This window comes from Centruroides sculpturatus, unplaced genomic scaffold (genome assembly GCF_000671375.1).
Source record: "Centruroides sculpturatus isolate CEXI.00-Female unplaced genomic scaffold, Cexi_2.0 scaffold739, whole genome shotgun sequence".
Classification (NCBI taxonomy): domain Eukaryota; kingdom Metazoa; phylum Arthropoda; class Arachnida; order Scorpiones; family Buthidae; genus Centruroides; species Centruroides sculpturatus.
The window spans coordinates 414,973-433,071 of record NW_019385063.1 but is presented as its reverse complement, the minus strand read 5'-3'; the positions used below and the strand labels follow the sequence as shown (position 1 = coordinate 433,071).

At 28.9% G+C, this 18,099-nt stretch overlaps 1 protein-coding gene across 1 annotated transcript in view; it reads right to left on the bottom strand.

Moving 5' to 3' along the window:
• Window positions 1–116: 116 nt before the first annotated feature.
• The window catches only part of LOC111634127 (probable serine/threonine-protein kinase DDB_G0283337), a 34,479-nt gene continuing 16,496 nt past the window's right edge, over window positions 117–18,099 (bottom strand). Inside the window, exons 2-5 of the mRNA XM_023378825.1 lie at window positions 15,222–15,346; window positions 14,737–15,033; window positions 11,967–13,121; window positions 117–325 (exon numbers count right to left, since the gene is read on the bottom strand). Of these exons, the coding sequence (XP_023234593.1) occupies window positions 248–325; window positions 11,967–13,121; window positions 14,737–15,033; window positions 15,222–15,341 (1,650 nt within the window). The 5' untranslated portion in view covers window positions 15,342–15,346 and the 3' untranslated portion in view covers window positions 117–247. The remainder of the gene's footprint in view (window positions 326–11,966; window positions 13,122–14,736; window positions 15,034–15,221; window positions 15,347–18,099) is intronic.

Below are 18,099 nucleotides of genomic sequence, written 5' to 3'. Positions count from 1 at the left end.
CCTCTAGTGTCGGTTATCAAACGGTTACGGGACGGACGGAAGGACGGACATCTGTTGAATGGGTTATATATATAGATTATCCCACACCTTTAATAGAAATATTATGAATCTGTAATGAACAATTCTTTGCAGATATACTCTTTAGGTAAGTAAATATAATTTCATGAAATAAGTATCTCCTGTCAATGATGGGTAACACAGCTAGTTAAACAATAAATAATATAATGGACTATCAATACATTGAATTTTACTCACCTAACGATTCATTTGGCTTAGGACTCTGACGTAAACTATATCTCTTCATTCTTCCAGATGTTCTGGTGAGCTTAAAATAAAGAAATAATAAATATCAATACATTAAATGGTTGTTAAAAAATTCTATGCATGGAAAGCTAGAACTTCTGTAAATAAGTATTATAAAACCTTCAACACTTTTTCTAGCAATTTCTGAGGGAGACCATTAAGTATAGCCAAAAATGTTAGTTCGATTAAACAAATTGCTAGAAAAAGTGTCGAAGGTTGTTAAGAAAGTTCTTTAAATCTAGTTCTCTGAGCAAAAACTTTTTAGAAAACTCCTTAGTTTTGTTCTGACTACAAAAGCACTAAACTTATGAATTGTTACTAACTTAATGAATAGTTTTATATGTTAGGTAATAAAAATAATGAAATCTGTGAAATAAATTTTTTATAACATGTTTATGTAAACCTGTATTAAACTGGTAGTAATAATCAATCAGATTTTTAAAGTCCAGGTATTGATTTCAAAAATTTGGATATTAACAGTAGTTGTAGCTAATGCATATTTGAAGCAAAAGATGTCAAAAATTTGCCAAGATTCTATTAATTTAAGGAATTATAAAAGATGACTTTTTTAACTTAAGAGATCACTCTTTGCCTTAGTGATTACTGTAGGAGTAAGGATATATGCTTTTTGTAATTGTTAAAGATTCAATCAAACCCACCAGAGACTGAAATCAAGGGATGGGATCCAAAATATCCAAGCCATTATTTGAAAAAAATTCCAGATGATCAAACCCAATTTGAAAATGAGTTCCCTAGAAAGGAATATACCAACGAGGCACTTTATAGTAACAACTATAAATATCTGTTAAATGATAAAATAATTTTTTTGTGTTGTTTTTATAATTTCCAAAACCACAAAATTTCCTCCAATATTCCATTCCTAAATCACACACAACAAAAAAGAAATAAAAACACCAAATGACTGCACGATTACATCAACCTATAATAATGCTACTAATCATTAAGTAATTTGGCCTAGGTACCATCTAGGTGTGTAAACTAAAATTGGGCTGTTGGATGTTTATATCTAAAGAAAGAAAAACTCAAGAAATGAAAAATAAACAAGCAAAACTCACTAAATTCATGCTCAGTCAAGCCAGCTTATCTGAGATACTAGTCAAAGTCACAAAGTATATATTGATTTAAATACTAGTTACACTTGATTCAAGTAGTAACTACTCGATAATTGAGTAGCAATTATTTACATCGAGTAACAATCGAGTAACAATTCATTACTATTTGTTTCCTTCTAGTGAATAACAAATACTAATAATGAATATTGCACAAATAACAATAACTTACCAGTTTCTCAGAAGTCATGTGAAGCGAGTTTAAAAATTTGAAATTTAAAAATAATATTCTACTGGCATATATTCTTCTTTATATTCTAAGCTATAGACTGAAAAGCCAAGTTAGGTTTAGATAAAAATGATCTATTTATATCAAAATTCTTATTGTAATAATGTAGATAAAACAATGTATTAAATCTTACTCTAAACAGATCAATTACTGTCAAAACCCACTATCAGCTTATCAGTTTATGTGAAATCTGTGTTAACGTGAAATATATTTGTAGTCCCACAGATAAGGGAAGATGGCATTTCAAAGTTAAAAATTGGCACTTTGCATTAACTGAAATTGTTAACTCCCTTTGACTTTGTATTAACAGAGTTTAGCTGTAATATAACTTCACATGATCTTTGGGCAAAAACTGCACAAATTACAACAAACTTTTGAACTGTATTGTGTAAAAGTCATAGCTTAATTATTGACCATTAATGAATAAAAAAGTTTACAAAGTAGATTGTACTTAGTGTTTTTGCAGGACCTCTGCATAGTCTCTGGTCATGTGTAGCATCATTGCCAATGTCTGGCAGGTGTCATACTCAATTTGCAGAGCCTTTATCACAGACAGAATGCATAAACTATTGCAGATGGAATGGCATCTGTTTATAGGAATTGTTAAACTACATAAAGGTTTGTTTCATTTCCAAACAAGGCAAAATCATGAGAACACACATTTGAATAAGATGGATGCTCAAGAATCTCTCAATCCCATTTCTATAGCAGTGTTGTTACCACATCAGCAATATGGTAATGAACTTTGTTGTGACAAGAACAGTTTATTTTGTTAAATTGAGTGTTTTTGTAGCAGATCTTTCGCAGAGTTGTGCAGGTTATTGGTGATGTTCAAGGAATTTCTTGTACAAGGTCAATTTCCATTGAGAGTTGCCATACCAGCTGCAACAGAGTATAATAAATAACGGAAGGTTGTCCCTCAAAGTGAAATGGAATAGTGTCATTCCACAGTATTTACATATAATCATTTACTTCTCTAATTTTGTGCACAAAGATCATTTTAAAAACAAAGGGTTCCCATTGGTTTACCTATAATCAGAAAGTGCTTAGATTTTTAGAAGCTCCTGTAGTAAAAACATTTTAAGATGATGTAATAGAGATAATCTGCTACACAGATGAGATGACAGAATGAAGTATTTATACATGTCCTCTGTATGGTTGACAGTATGGTACACAGAGAGTTGCTAGTATAGCAACTCTCAATGGAAATTGACCTTGTACAAGAAATTCCTTGAACATCACCAATTATGTTATGAGATAATCTGCGAAACAGATTATCTCATAACACAGAATACAGAGGACATGTATAAATACTTCATTTCTAGAATTAACCAGAATATAGTAAACATAACTAAGGAACTAGATCATACTGAGATAAATTATGTTTCTTTTCATCCATATTTCCATTAGAGTTGAGAAGCGTACACTTGTCACATTGGTATATGGAAAATTGACTGCTGTACTGCCTTACACTTATTTCCATTCCAGCTGCAACCCTCACATCACATCTAAATAAAAAGCTCTTTTATGCCTTGCATATAGGAGATGTAAGGATTCCAACTTAAATAAGTACTCTGTATTATAGTCATCTTTAAGGTAAAATAAAAGAGCCCCACATTTAGATGTCAGAGTTGCAGTTTTATATTTAAACAGATTCCTGGAATGGACATAAATGTAAGACAGTACAGCAGTCAATTTTCTGTATAGCAATATGACAAATGTACTTTTCTCAACTCTAATAGAAATAATAAGATAAATATGTTTTGTTAAAGATTATAGCATTTTGTTTTATGTAGGATACACACATTGCAGCTTTGAAAAGGTTGAACGAGCATCAAGATATGTATTTATCTTTCTTTTTTTAATATAAAATAAAATTAATTTCACATAAGAGGCAAATTCAGAAGGGAGGAGGCAAGGATTGTGAGTGGTGTCTGATACAAAAAAAATATTTGAAAACTGCAGAACATGTGATAACAAGTAATTTCAACTTGACTCTGAATAAGAGACATGAAGCTAACAATTTGAACTTTGGCCTTAAGTTATCTTATCAACTAATCACAGTGGATGTTTGAATCTCACTGCAAATTGCTGTCTAATTGTCTATTGTTGATTATCATTGTCCAGATATTCATTTATATTACATTACTTAAACTTCAGGTTGATGTCTCCACTTGTTAAATTATTTATATATGAAAAATTACAACTAAAACACTTCGTTATGTATCCTGTGTTAAGAGGTCAGTTTAAATAGTCTGATAAATGTTTTCATATGTTTATCGATATACATCTTCAGATCAAACATAATTCAAAAATTTTGGAACAAACATGGAATGAAAAATTTCAAAATTTATTTTTTTACACTTATGTGTAATGTCTCCATTACAAACAATGTAATTGTATGTTATACACTTGCTTTTAAAGCTCCTCACATACGATATCATCCAAATCCAGGCTTACACTATCCTATTATTTATTTATTTATCAATCAAAATGTAACCCTAGATCCCTGGATTTGGACAATATCACAAGCAAAAAACTTTAGAAGAAAGTGTAGAGAATGCAATTACATTGCATAGAAGCACAAAAAAATTTTTTTTGAAATTCTTCATTCTATATTTAATGTGAAATTTGTTTTATGCTTGATCTAAAAATGGATATAAACAATGTCTGAAAATGTATATCAAAATATTTAACTGATCATTAAAAAAGGTAATATAATGAAGATTTTAATTGTAATTTTTCAATTATAAGAAAATGGATCATTCTCTGAACAGCAGCATATTAATCTTAAGTATTTATTTTAAAAATTAGTTTTATTTTTTGTGAAATATTTAAGATATTTTAAACAAATTTTGTCATGAATCTTCAATTATTTTTAGAATTTGTAATATGTCAATGATTTTACTGTATATTCAAACTGTTAATGTGTTATTTTATTCAAATAAATTTTGTTAGAATATTTATGTAAACATTACAAAAATAATAATACTAAAACAAGAATAGTAATAAGTCTAAAAATTAACAAGGCCTTCAATAAATTTTAATAAAGTTAAATATACAAGTAACTTTCTATTTAAATATAGATCTTTTTATATTGATGGAGAACTGCTAAGTGATATTTTTATTTATTTAAAACTTATAAATAGTAAAAAAACACTAATAATAAAAGAACAGTCTGATCACAGAAGAATCTGTACAATCATGCCTTAAGATTTCTACTTCCAAAGCATTCTTAAATTATTTTCATAAACCAGTTAATATTAAAAGTAACAGTTTTCATTTTATAAACTAAAGTTTAAATTGTATCCTCTAAATAATTTAACATGTTCATGTCAAAAAAACTAAGGAGTGTAACTTAGTTTTACATATATTTTGGATTAGTTTATTCCATTCCACTTCTAGTTTACCCTAAAGAACTGAATTTTTCAAACATCCTGAAAAACCACAAATGTTTACCCACTTTTGCTCAGTTCTCAAATATAATTATGTACAATTATTATTATAAACTAAATCTAGAAACTATTAAGACTATGATTTGTTTCTATAACAATGTCACAAAGACAATGCATGGTTATTTCAACATGTAATTGGGCAATTAGTACATTAAAATCAGGCAGAATACAGATGTGATATATCCAGGACATTAATTATATCAAGTACAGTAAGATTCCGCTTAACACTGCCACGCTTAATGCTAATTCAATATAACACAGTCTGCTTGAAGTCTAAATTGAAATTTTAATTCTAATTGACCTTGTACAAGAAATTCCTTGAACATCACCAATTATGTTATGAGATAATCTGTGTAGCAGATTATCTCATAACACAGAATACAGAGGACATGTATAAATACTTCATTTCTAGAATTAACCAGAATATAGTAAACATAACTAAGGAACTAGATCATACTGAGATAAATTATGTTTCTTTTCATCCATATTTCCATTAGAGTTGAGAAGCGTACACTTGTCACATTGGTATATGGAAAATTGACTGCTGTACTGCCTTACACTTATTTCCATTCCAGCTGCAACCCTCACATCACATCTAAATAAAAAGCTCTTTTATGCCTTGCATATAGGAGATGTAAGGATTCCAACTTAAATAAGTACTCTGTATTATAGTCATCTTTAAGGTAAAATAAAAGAGCCCCACATTTAGATGTCAGAGTTGCAGTTTTATATTTAAACAGATTCCTGGAATGGACATAAATGTAAGACAGTACAGCAGTCAATTTTCTGTATAGCAATATGACAAATGTACTTTTCTCAACTCTAATAGAAATAATAAGATAAATATGTTTTGTTAAAGATTATAGCATTTTGTTTTATGTAGGATACACACATTGCAGCTTTGAAAAGGTTGAACGAGCATCAAGATATGTATTTATCTTTCTTTTTTTAATATAAAATAAAATTAATTTCACATAAGAGGCAAATTCAGAAGGGAGGAGGCAAGGATTGTGAGTGGTGTCTGATACAAAAAAAATATTTGAAAACTGCAGAACATGTGATAACAAGTAATTTCAACTTGACTCTGAATAAGAGACATGAAGCTAACAATTTGAACTTTGGCCTTAAGTTATCTTATCAACTAATCACAGTGGATGTTTGAATCTCACTGCAAATTGCTGTCTAATTGTCTATTGTTGATTATCATTGTCCAGATATTCATTTATATTACATTACTTAAACTTCAGGTTGATGTCTCCACTTGTTAAATTATTTATATATGAAAAATTACAACTAAAACACTTCGTTATGTATCCTGTGTTAAGAGGTCAGTTTAAATAGTCTGATAAATGTTTTCATATGTTTATCGATATGCATCTTCAGATCAAACATAATTCAAAAATTTTGGAACAAACATGGAATGAAAAATTTCAAAATTTATTTTTTTACACTTATGTGTAATGTCTCCATTACAAACAATGTAATTGTATGTTATACACTTGCTTTTAAAGCTCCTCACATACGATATCATCCAAATCCAGGCTTACACTATCCTATTATTTATTTATTTATCAATCAAAATGTAACCCTAGATCCCTGGATTTGGACAATATCACAAGCAAAAAACTTTAGAAGAAAGTGTAGAGAATGCAATTACATTGCATAGAAGCACAAAAAAATTTTTTTTGAAATTCTTCATTCTATATTTAATGTGAAATTTGTTTTATGCTTGATCTAAAAATGGATATAAACAATGTCTGAAAATGTATATCAAAATATTTAACTGATCATTAAAAAAGGTAATATAATGAAGATTTTAATTGTAATTTTTCAATTATAAGAAAATGGATCATTCTCTGAACAGCAGCATATTAATCTTAAGTATTTATTTTAAAAATTAGTTTTATTTTTTGTGAAATATTTAAGATATTTTAAACAAATTTTGTCATGAATCTTCAATTATTTTTAGAATTTGTAATATGTCAATGATTTTACTGTATATTCAAACTGTTAATGTGTTATTTTATTCAAATAAATTTTGTTAGAATATTTATGTAAACATTACAAAAATAATAATACTAAAACAAGAATAGTAATAAGTCTAAAAATTAACAAGGCCTTCAATAAATTTTAATAAAGTTAAATATACAAGTAACTTTCTATTTAAATATAGATCTTTTTATATTGATGGAGAACTGCTAAGTGATATTTTTATTTATTTAAAACTTATAAATAGTAAAAAAACACTAATAATAAAAGAACAGTCTGATCACAGAAGAATCTGTACAATCATGCCTTAAGATTTCTACTTCCAAAGCATTCTTAAATTATTTTCATAAACCAGTTAATATTAAAAGTAACAGTTTTCATTTTATAAACTAAAGTTTAAATTGTATCCTCTAAATAATTTAACATGTTCATGTCAAAAAAACTAAGGAGTGTAACTTAGTTTTACATATATTTTGGATTAGTTTATTCCATTCCACTTCTAGTTTACCGTAAAGAACTGAATTTTTCAAACATCCTGAAAAACCACAAATGTTTACCCACTTTTGCTCAGTTCTCAAATATAATTATGTACAATTATTATTATAAACTAAATCTAGAAACTATTAAGACTATGATTTGTTTCTATAACAATGTCACAAAGACAATACATGGTTATTTCAACATGTAATTGGGCAATTAGTACATTAAAATCAGGCAGAATACAGATGTGATATATCCAGGACATTAATTATATCAAGTACAGTAAGATTCCGCTTAACACTGCCACGCTTAATGCTAATTCAATATAACACAGTCTGCTTGAAGTCTAAAAAAACAAGCTCAAAATTTACGCCAATTTAAATTATTGCGGCATTTCATTGATTCATATATAATACAATTATTTGCGAACACAAACCAATCAGCAAAAGGTGGCAAAAAGATATACCTTCTTTAAATCTATGTTTGTTTGGTGCAATTTTGGAAAAAAATATATCATCATGGATGCCATAGGCAATATCAACTTTGCTTGGCAAGAATTAACTGATAAATGCACAAATGAAGTGTGGAAGAAGTTATGGCTAAAGGTATCCAAGGATTCTCAATGAGAAGAGCCTATCACTGTATCATTAGGTTGACCAAACACAACCTAATCGATATAGCAGGACTAGGAGATAGACGAGCAGGCTATTTAGGAGTTACCGCAGGTTTCTGGTGAGAGCCTTACCAATGACAACCTTCAAAAACTGCAGAACATGGAATTCACATGGAACTGGAAATAGAGGTTCTGAAAATGAAGAACCCAAAAAATTTTTCTGCAGATTTCCTTAGTAAAAGTTTGGTAAGATAAGCAAAATCATTCATCAAATTGTAGTGAATGATCCAGATTTTGAAAGGAGCCAAAAACAAAACAAGGTGTTTTGGATGCAATCTTCTGCTACCGATATTTGCTTAAGGAAAGAAAAAAGTGACAAATGAAAATTGCAAAAGAACAAGAAAAGTCAGGACTTTCATCACAAAAAAATTAACTTTACATTTCTGTGTGCATATGTTTGTGTTATTTAACATATATTATTATACAAATTAATATAAAAATAACTTAAAATTAAAGTAAAATTTGTTTATTTTTGGTCACGTGTTCCCTATCCCTATTTACTCTATGTTAAAATAACCGCATTTAACGCTATTTCGCTTAGCACTTTGTTGTCTAGGAACATATCCCCCGCATTAAGCGGGGTCTCACTGTATACCAATTATCAAGACCACAATGACTAAGAGGAAACATGATTAATTTTCTAACATTTAAAGAAGACATGCCATAGACAAATATCAACAACACAATTCATTCTAGCCTTTCTTCATTAAATTGTGTGTGTGTGTGTGTGTGTGTATTTCAAGATTAACAATATACAGACTTTATGAAATAGAACTAAATAAACTGATAGTTTGCATCCCATCCACTTATCCACTTCCACAAGACAAAAAGAAACCCCGATTCAGTCTACAGAGTGTTAGTTGTCACATGTTTATCTGAAAGAACAGAACCCAAACTTATGCCTACAATACCAGAGAAATACAACATTACAAAGAACTCAGTTGATGTGAGACACACCATTTCATATCTAGAGATATTCTGCTAATGTAGACAATAGTCTAAAATCTTACAAAAGATTTCTTTAAAGCAATGTTTATCCACAATTTCTATTTATAGAAATAAATATATTTATACATAAAAAATTAATTAGTAAATTACAGTAAAATCAGTACAACATTATGTGGTGAAATAATAATATAATGTGTAACATTATATTTAAGAAAATACTTTCATCCAAAATTACATAGACTCCAGCCTTAACAGATTATGAGCAAATAATTGAACACTGAATACTAACAAGTAAAAATTCAATTTTTACTTGCTATTATTCATTAATTTTAATTAGTTGTTAGTTTTTACTTGTTAAACTTGAAGATCATATAATTTACAGTTTTATAACATTCTGGCAGCTAATCAATTTTCTAAAATATGTTAGTAAGTGATTTTCTTGAACATGAAGATATCTATTAGCCAACAATTTTTTGGACTTCAATCACACTAAATGTATAAAAAGGAAATGAACTGTAACTTTTCAAATTCTTCCTAGAATTATTCTAGTGACCAAACTAATATTTTTTGTATAAATTAGAGTTATTGCTATGAGCTTTTTTTTTGTTCTGTTAATCAATTGACATTTGTATTTCAGTAAGAATTCACCAGGTATCTTATTGAATTCTCATTCATCAGTAAATGTTTTCCACAAAATTCTATTTAGGACCTTCATGAACTCTTGCAACATTGCTCTAATTTATTGTGTGCGCACTTTTTGTCTTGGTATAATGTTTTATCATACCATATTCTATCTTCATTATACAATCTACAGCATGCCAGTGTTTTCTTTTTTTTTACATTTTTCAATAATATTTAACTTAATTTTTAAACTCATCATTTTAATACACTCACTGGACTGAATTAGCATTTTTAAATTATTTTTATTGTAACAAATATTTTCTTTGGGAAACATGATTTTCTAGTAGGAAGAAAACAAGTATAAAAGAGATACAAAATAAAATTTGAAAGTATCTGTTTACAACACAAAAAATATCTGTCACTCTAAAATTAATTTTAAATACTCTTCATCATTTACCAATGATTTTAAGTGTGACAAAAAACAAAACATTCATGTGATTAAGTGACTGTTAAGAAAGTATTGCATGCAGTAAATAGTTCTAGTAACAATAATAAGAAATGCAACTTCATTAGATAGAGACGTGTCAAATCTACAAATTAGTTCAATATAATGTCTCTCTTAAAAATATTTTATATTATTTACTGCATATCAAAGATTTGTAATTTGTTTTGTATTTGTAAATTTACAAAAAAAATTTTATTTGTAAAATTTAAAATGTATTCTATTATGTGTGTGTATATACTGTACATTTATGCAGGGATGCACAACCTTTTCTGAAGAAGGGCCAGGTTAGGATTAAGTTTACTGACTAGGGGCCAGACCATTTTACAACACTCTTTGTTGTCACAAGGAGTCTAATTACTTTAGCTGCAGCCAGTGTTGACAATCATGGGAAGTTTATGGCTTGACGCAATTTGAAATTATTATTAAATCCAAAATTTTTTAGTGCAACCAACTTCCTTTTAGTCATATGACTCTACTTCAACTATTAATTTTCTTGGTCCAATGTAATAATTAAAAATTTTGGTGTGAAAAATTTTTTTCTATTGTTAGTCTATGGAAAGACGTTTACTCACTGGAGCTCTTTCATCCAAGTCTGCTTGTAAACAAACAAACTAAAGTAGCTATATTTTCTGTTTTTTAACTCTAATTTTTCTAATTTTTATGTTGACTAACTATTTAATAAAGCCATTAATGTTTTATCTGAAACATTTAGAGGTAAAATTTCTCTCACGAAACTCACTTTGCTACGTACTAGGCAAAAAAAATTTGTATCAAATTGAATCCATTTTCTTTTTATCTATTAGCTAGATAAGTTTTTCCTCTCCCAAACAGTTTGAACTTTCTAAGTATAGAAAGTTTTCCCTTTCACAAAGTCATTAGCACCCAACTGTTTTATGACTTTCCCTGATGTGAGAAATGGGAGCAGTTGAAGTTCCTCTATTTCAAGCTAACACACTTTCTGGTTTAGATATCAAATATTTTAGGTCTAATACATAGTATTATAACGATTTTTAGAAAAATCAAATAGAATAAGTGATGTTAGAATGTCATTTCTGGTGTTATCAAGAAGTTTTTATTTTGGTGGAAAATTTTCAATTTTATGCTTTAAAAAACTTGCTTATTTGTCTAAATAGCATCAAATAACATAAAAATAAGCGAAAATAGCAATTTTTTAGCATTTGTTTACATTCTAGAATCTGATTGGTATAGTCAAAGGGGACATGGTTTTGGTAGCAATTTTCCCAGGCATCAGATTCTCGGTTACTTTTATTGGATAAAGCCAAGTCTTTCAAGCCAGAAAGTACCAATCTGAGCTTAAAAGGAGTTTAAGTAATAATTTTATCCAATCAAGTGGAAAAGGTTCTCTATAGACATAACATAGGAAGGGTTTGTTTCACTGCATTAAAGTAACAGGACCCATATCACAATGGAGCGAGTAATCCATAGACACACATGAAAGAAGGGATTTGGCCTGTACCTTCTGTGGGCCACATAAACATTGAAAAGGGGCTGTATGTGGCCCCCAGGCTGCAGGTTGTGCATCCCTGATTTATGTACATACTGTACTGTACAGTACATGTGTGTATGTGTGTATAAAGGTAAAATAAACAGTTATAATTAAAAAAAAACTTACCTTGCAAGATCCATTTGCAACATCATTTTTTACAGGAGGCTGATTTTCAACACTGTTGCCAAGAAACTGAATTGAATGATTCAAATATGAACTTTCAAAAAGTCCTATTAAATTAGGTTCTCGATGAAACATCACTTGACTTGGTGTTTGAAATGAACTTGATGCAGAACTTTGAACATTTAGAATGAAATTGGGTAAATATTCTACCCATAAATCTGGAAAATGATTAATAAATTTCTCTAGTTTGTCTTTGTACAGATTTTCAGTTTCACTATCAACAATACTTTTCTCTCCAATAAAAATATAAATGAATGGTTTAGTATCTTCATTTTGGTTATCAAGAAATATCTCAAAATCATTTATTTTGTTAATAAGAAAGTCATCACTCTCATTAATTCTCTGAAGCAATATTTCATTTTCTAATGTAGAATTTAAAGTATTCTCTTGAAGTACTGAATCTGATCCATTTGGAATTGAATTAGTTAAATCTGATACAGATTCTTTATTAGCTTCTTCTACTTCTATTTCTGTAGTTTTGATTTCATCAGGTTTGAAGTCACTTTGTTCTTCAGTTTTTTCAACAGGTGTAATATCTGCTTCATTGGTGTTGCTACTATTGTTGTTGTTGTTGCTGCTGCTGCTATTGTTGTCATTATCACCATTGTCATTGTTGTTGGTGTCACCAGTTTCATTATTGTCACCAATACTACTGTTACTATTATTATTACCATCACCATTTACTTCTACTGGACAGTTTGTTAATTCTTCAGAATTAGGTAAATTTGAACATTCACTGTTAACCTTTGGACTGTGATCAATTTCATTTTGATGCAAATCCACTTCACCACTATTCAAGTCATTTGTCAAGTCATCATTGTTAAATATTTTATTAACTTCTTTTGTTTTCTTAATAAATTCTTTTATTTCATTTTCAAACAGACTAATTATTTCTTCACTATTTTCTAACTCCACTAAACGTATACCAACAGGAAACCCCAAAACTGAGAACTCTTTCAGTAGTATTTTGCTAATTTCTTTGGGATCTAAACTATTTAATTTGTGAAAGCACATCCATTTTGAAAATACATCAACCAATCGAAAAAGATAAACTTTAGTTTCATTATAAGTCAAAGGTCCTACGACTGTAATTTCAACCTGCATTAAAAATAATGAAAACAGTAAGACAGTTATAAAATTTGTTATTTCCAACATTTTTTATGCAATTATTATATTCTAACTAAGAATGTTTAAATTACGTTCCACAGCTGCTAGACATGTATTTTAGACAAATGTATGATTCCGCTGGTGTAACTTATTTTCAGCCTAATTTATAACAAAAATAAAGAAATAATCATTAACAAATTTCATGTCATAGTTACTTTTTGGCATTTTATATTTTATCATTGAAAACAGTAATAGATATCTGGATTCTGCAGTATTTGCAGATTCCCTGACTTTTTCTGCTAAAAATCTTATTCCCTGACTTTCCAGGTCTGTATGGACCCTGATCTTAATCAGATTAGTTTTCTCTAACAAATAAAGAGTATTGTTCAGTTTTCCACAACTTGCCCTCCTCCCATATTCCTATTTTCAGCTAGTCTTTATTTGATGGCTATTGAACCAATTCTTTGTTCTTGTTGTAAAATATTTCTTACATCATTAACTGTTTCAGAATATTGAAGGTGAGACATTATGTTTTCATTAAGTTCGTTATGAATGACAGAGTTTGCTATTTAGAAGTAAATATAATAGGTATCCTGTTTAAAGGGTCTGGGAATTGTAAAAATGTTCATTAAGTACAGGTGTTCTCTATTCAGGAGTGTCTATTAACAGTGGCGGCCTTAGGGGGTTGCGAGCAGGGCAATCGCCCGGGGCCTCGCTCTTGGAGGGGCCTCGCGCAACAACCAAGTAGAAAAAAGTTGATATTTAAAACTTTTTATTTTATCCTTGGCTATTAGTTATAACAATAAAATAAATTTAATTTATAGTACAGTATATATTAATATTAATAAGTGCCTACTATTTCAATTCACATACTTTGCACAAAGGACAAGGGCCTCGCAATGGATAAGGCCGCCGCTGTCTATTAATTAATGGAGGTTTCACTATATTAAGCAATTAGTTTTAGTAGTTAGATTATTTAATGATTATCAGATAAATTGTTGATAAGTTAGTTTTCAAAAACAATAAAACCTGAAACAACATTTACAAACTCAAGATATCTTATTTAAATAATAATCTTAGAAATAAAAATTTATCTACAATTTAGCAAACTTTATTTGCTAGTCAAATATAACATAAATGTCGGTTGTGCAATATTTAAAAACCGTAAAAAGTAACAATCTGTTTTTTAAAACAAAGGTATATAGATCATTTAACAAAAAAAAACAACCATAATACCTTTTTGATAGTTTTTTTATGAGTTAATTGAAAAATGATGTTGTAGCTGATCTGCTAGACTAAGCTACAGCATATATATACAGATATATTACATCAATCCAAGTATTCTGTAAAAAAACCAAAGGAATATTTTGATCATTACTCTCATTAAAATGCAAATGAAGTGATCACAATGGTCACAACAACCATTGTGATCACTTCATTTGTATTTTAGGAAACAGACTATTATCTTTATAATTTTTTTTCTCATTTATTAGATTAAAAATATCATTTATCACCATCCTGTTCAGTAATTCACTATATAATTATTTGTAATTTTTAGCAATTTATAATAAAATGTTTTCAAATTTTTAAAAAGTAATAAACTTACCAGTTTCCAAACTCTATCTAAACATTCATACTGTTGATGTTTTGCTTTAATAGGAAATGATTTATTATCTTCACTACAGTCTGGGCATTGTTTAATAAATTCAACGACATCATTATCAATATTCTTCCAATAATATTTCTTTCTCACATTTAAGCATGTTTCCTTAACATTTAAATGATCATCATTTGAAATGTGACTTTCACAAATTGCAATCTTCTGATTTATCTGCTTTGATAAAACTAAACGTAGCTTTTTACATGAGGGAGGAAATGTTCGATATAAATTGCCTTGAATAACCTGCATATATAAACACATGAAAGAAACAATATAAGTATACAAGTAAGAAACTATTTAAGTAAATTTTTTCGATAGACAAAGATTTTTAAGGATTTATTAAAATAAAAAGAAAAAATTCTTAAAAATTATTTTTTAAGCTATTAATATAAACAAAAAAATATGAAAATTTATATGTCAAAATTTCTCACAGTATATTGAATAGCTTCTTTCAATAGTTCATTCTTTTTGCTTTCAGTTGCATCTGGATAGATACTTCCATGTACTATATAATTAAAAATATCTTGATAAAAACAATTTTCTCTTGCCATCTTTCCTGGAAGAAAATTCCACATTCAGATTAATGATTTACTAAATCTTTTCTGTGCATATTTTAAAATACAGTAGGACAGTGTCATGCAACCACTATATTCCATGACCTGTCGGTAAGCAGAAATTTACATAAAACAACACACTATTATTAAGTATTTCTTATGCTAATATATCTATCATGCATTTTTACTTTCCCTCTGTTATATATAACAGAGGGAAAGTATGGCAATCAGTCAAAAAAATGACCCCTCCAAGATTTTTACATATTTGAACAGGATACCTTGAAACATCAAGAAATGCAAAAACATTCAGTTTTTTCTGTATGTATAGATGTTAATGTGTGCAGCACAATTTTGTTTATTCCCTTTGAAGCTTAATAACTCCTGTGCTATCGAAAATTTCTGAAATTTTGAAGGGAGGTTTGTTTATTAGGGGAATTGATGCTGTTAAATTTTGGTGGTTACAGATGGACTTAATGACGATTTTACTCATTAATTTCTTATGAAACTCATCCCTATATTCAAAATTAAGCTTTTTGCCATTTTATAATAGTTAAAAATATAAAAAGTTTTTCATAAAATATGATAACAAATGGCACCACCAAATGTTGCCAGGAAAGTTAAGCAATTCATTGCTGGAATTTTTTAAGATCAGAGTAGATTGTCAGCATAGCCTGCACTAACTATTACTACATCTAATGTCAATAAGCCACTAATTGTTTTATTGCATGGTAAATGAAAACTTTCTTCCTGATTTTAAGTTGGTTAAATTACAATGTTATTATTTTATTGTACTTAGAATAATGCTTTCTGTAACATTTAATTAACAAATAGTTTTGTTACATCTGATTAATTTTATTTTTTAGTTGCAGTTTAACCAGCATGTCAGTAACCCCTGAAAGTAATGGATGGTGTGTATTGTGCCTTTCTGGGCAACAAAAAAAAAAAAAAAAACTTAGTGATTTCAATCATAGCTTACAGCAGGGGTCACCAAACTTTTTTTGATCATCGACCCCTACAACTTTTCAAAACCTCACATTGACCCCACCAAAAAGTTTGTTTTACAAGCAAATAAAAACTCTTACTATTTTAATACATTTCTTTTAATTTTACATTTTTTATATTTATTGTAAATATGTGAAATAGTAAAATTAAATGAACAGTGGCTTAAAAATGGCTGTAGAGGTGCCAATAACGTCAGTACTGCGAATCAGACACAAGCTTACGAATGCTGTGGATGCTTGACATGTACAGTACTATGTAAGCAAGAATTGGAGCACAGACTCGGCAATTTCTGTCTGTCCTGCGCAACTTGATCTGTAGTCATTTTACATGCTGACAGGTAACTGTACTATTAAATTCAGTGAAATAATATTCAAAAACATAATAATAGGTATAGTTATATTTGTGATTTTTAGTTTTAATTTTTCAATCAACACACCAATAATGTTATATCGACCTCCAGGGGTCGATATCAATCACTTTGGCAACCCCTGGTTTACAGGGTGAAAATAAAATTATTTCATAAACGATGAATAAAGTATTTGCTTTTGGAGAGAAACTAAGCATTTATTACACAAAAATACAAAATTAAATACTTCATAGTTTTCCAACTGTAAGAAAGGCTTTACAAGATGGTATTGATATTTCTCCAGAAAACTATAAGATCATGTTAAATTATTTGATTGCCTTATTCAAGGAATTTAAGAGCAGATATCAAGTTTTAAGAAATGTAAAGAATTATCAGTCGCCCTTGTAGTAAATCCCTGGCACATTGAAACCTGTGTAATGTTGCAAATGTATGTGGTTCATGAAGAAAAAGAAAAAAAAACCAAGGTTGAGTATAACTGACTTGGTGTCATTTGTTGCAAACGTAGGAAGATAATTGTCAGTCTGGTGGGCTGATTGCCTACTGCTGTCCAGTTCTATAGTATGAATCAACTTTAATTGTGACTGGAATTTAAAATCAGCACATAACTCACTGCATTACATAACCTGCAATTTACCCCTCCAAAAAATTATGGTATTTAGAATTATCAAATACTATAACTATATTTAATTCAATAAGTCAGAAAATACAAAAGTTTCATATTAAAAACATTAGTTGCTAATTATTAATACAGTAGAGCATTTATTCGAAAGTCAGTTATCCGAAACAATTCCAGTTGGCAAATTTAAATTTTTGCTAATGCTGTGGCACTGCAATCTTTGGCTATGTCTTGGGCTACTCCTATTTTTTTTTTTGGCGTGTGTTTTTTTGCTGGCAGCACTGTCACTTTTGTATGGTGTTTTTCTGAGGACTGTGTCATACTGAATCAAGCATTTTTGATACTAGATTAACTTCTAAAGTATTTTTTTTTTGTTTTTATATTTTTCAATAAATTTATTTTGTTTATACAAAATAAAGAAATAATTTTTAACAATACAATAGCCACGATTATTATTTTAAAAAGTTTACATTATGCTTAACATCGACGAAAATTCAACGCGAAGCGACATGCAATGGAGAAAAATTTCAGCATGGGATAGGTTAATATATTTTTTCGCACATAATTGGTTATCCGAAAAATAAGTTATCCGAACAACCTCAGTCCCCAATTAATTCGGATAAACGATGCTCTACTGTACAATACACAATGGTGAGATTGCTTACTTTTAATACAAAATTTCATAACTAATTAATCTATTTTCACAACAGCTTAAAAATTTAGTTCTATTTATTGACATTTAGAATAATAATAAAAATGTTTGCATTTGA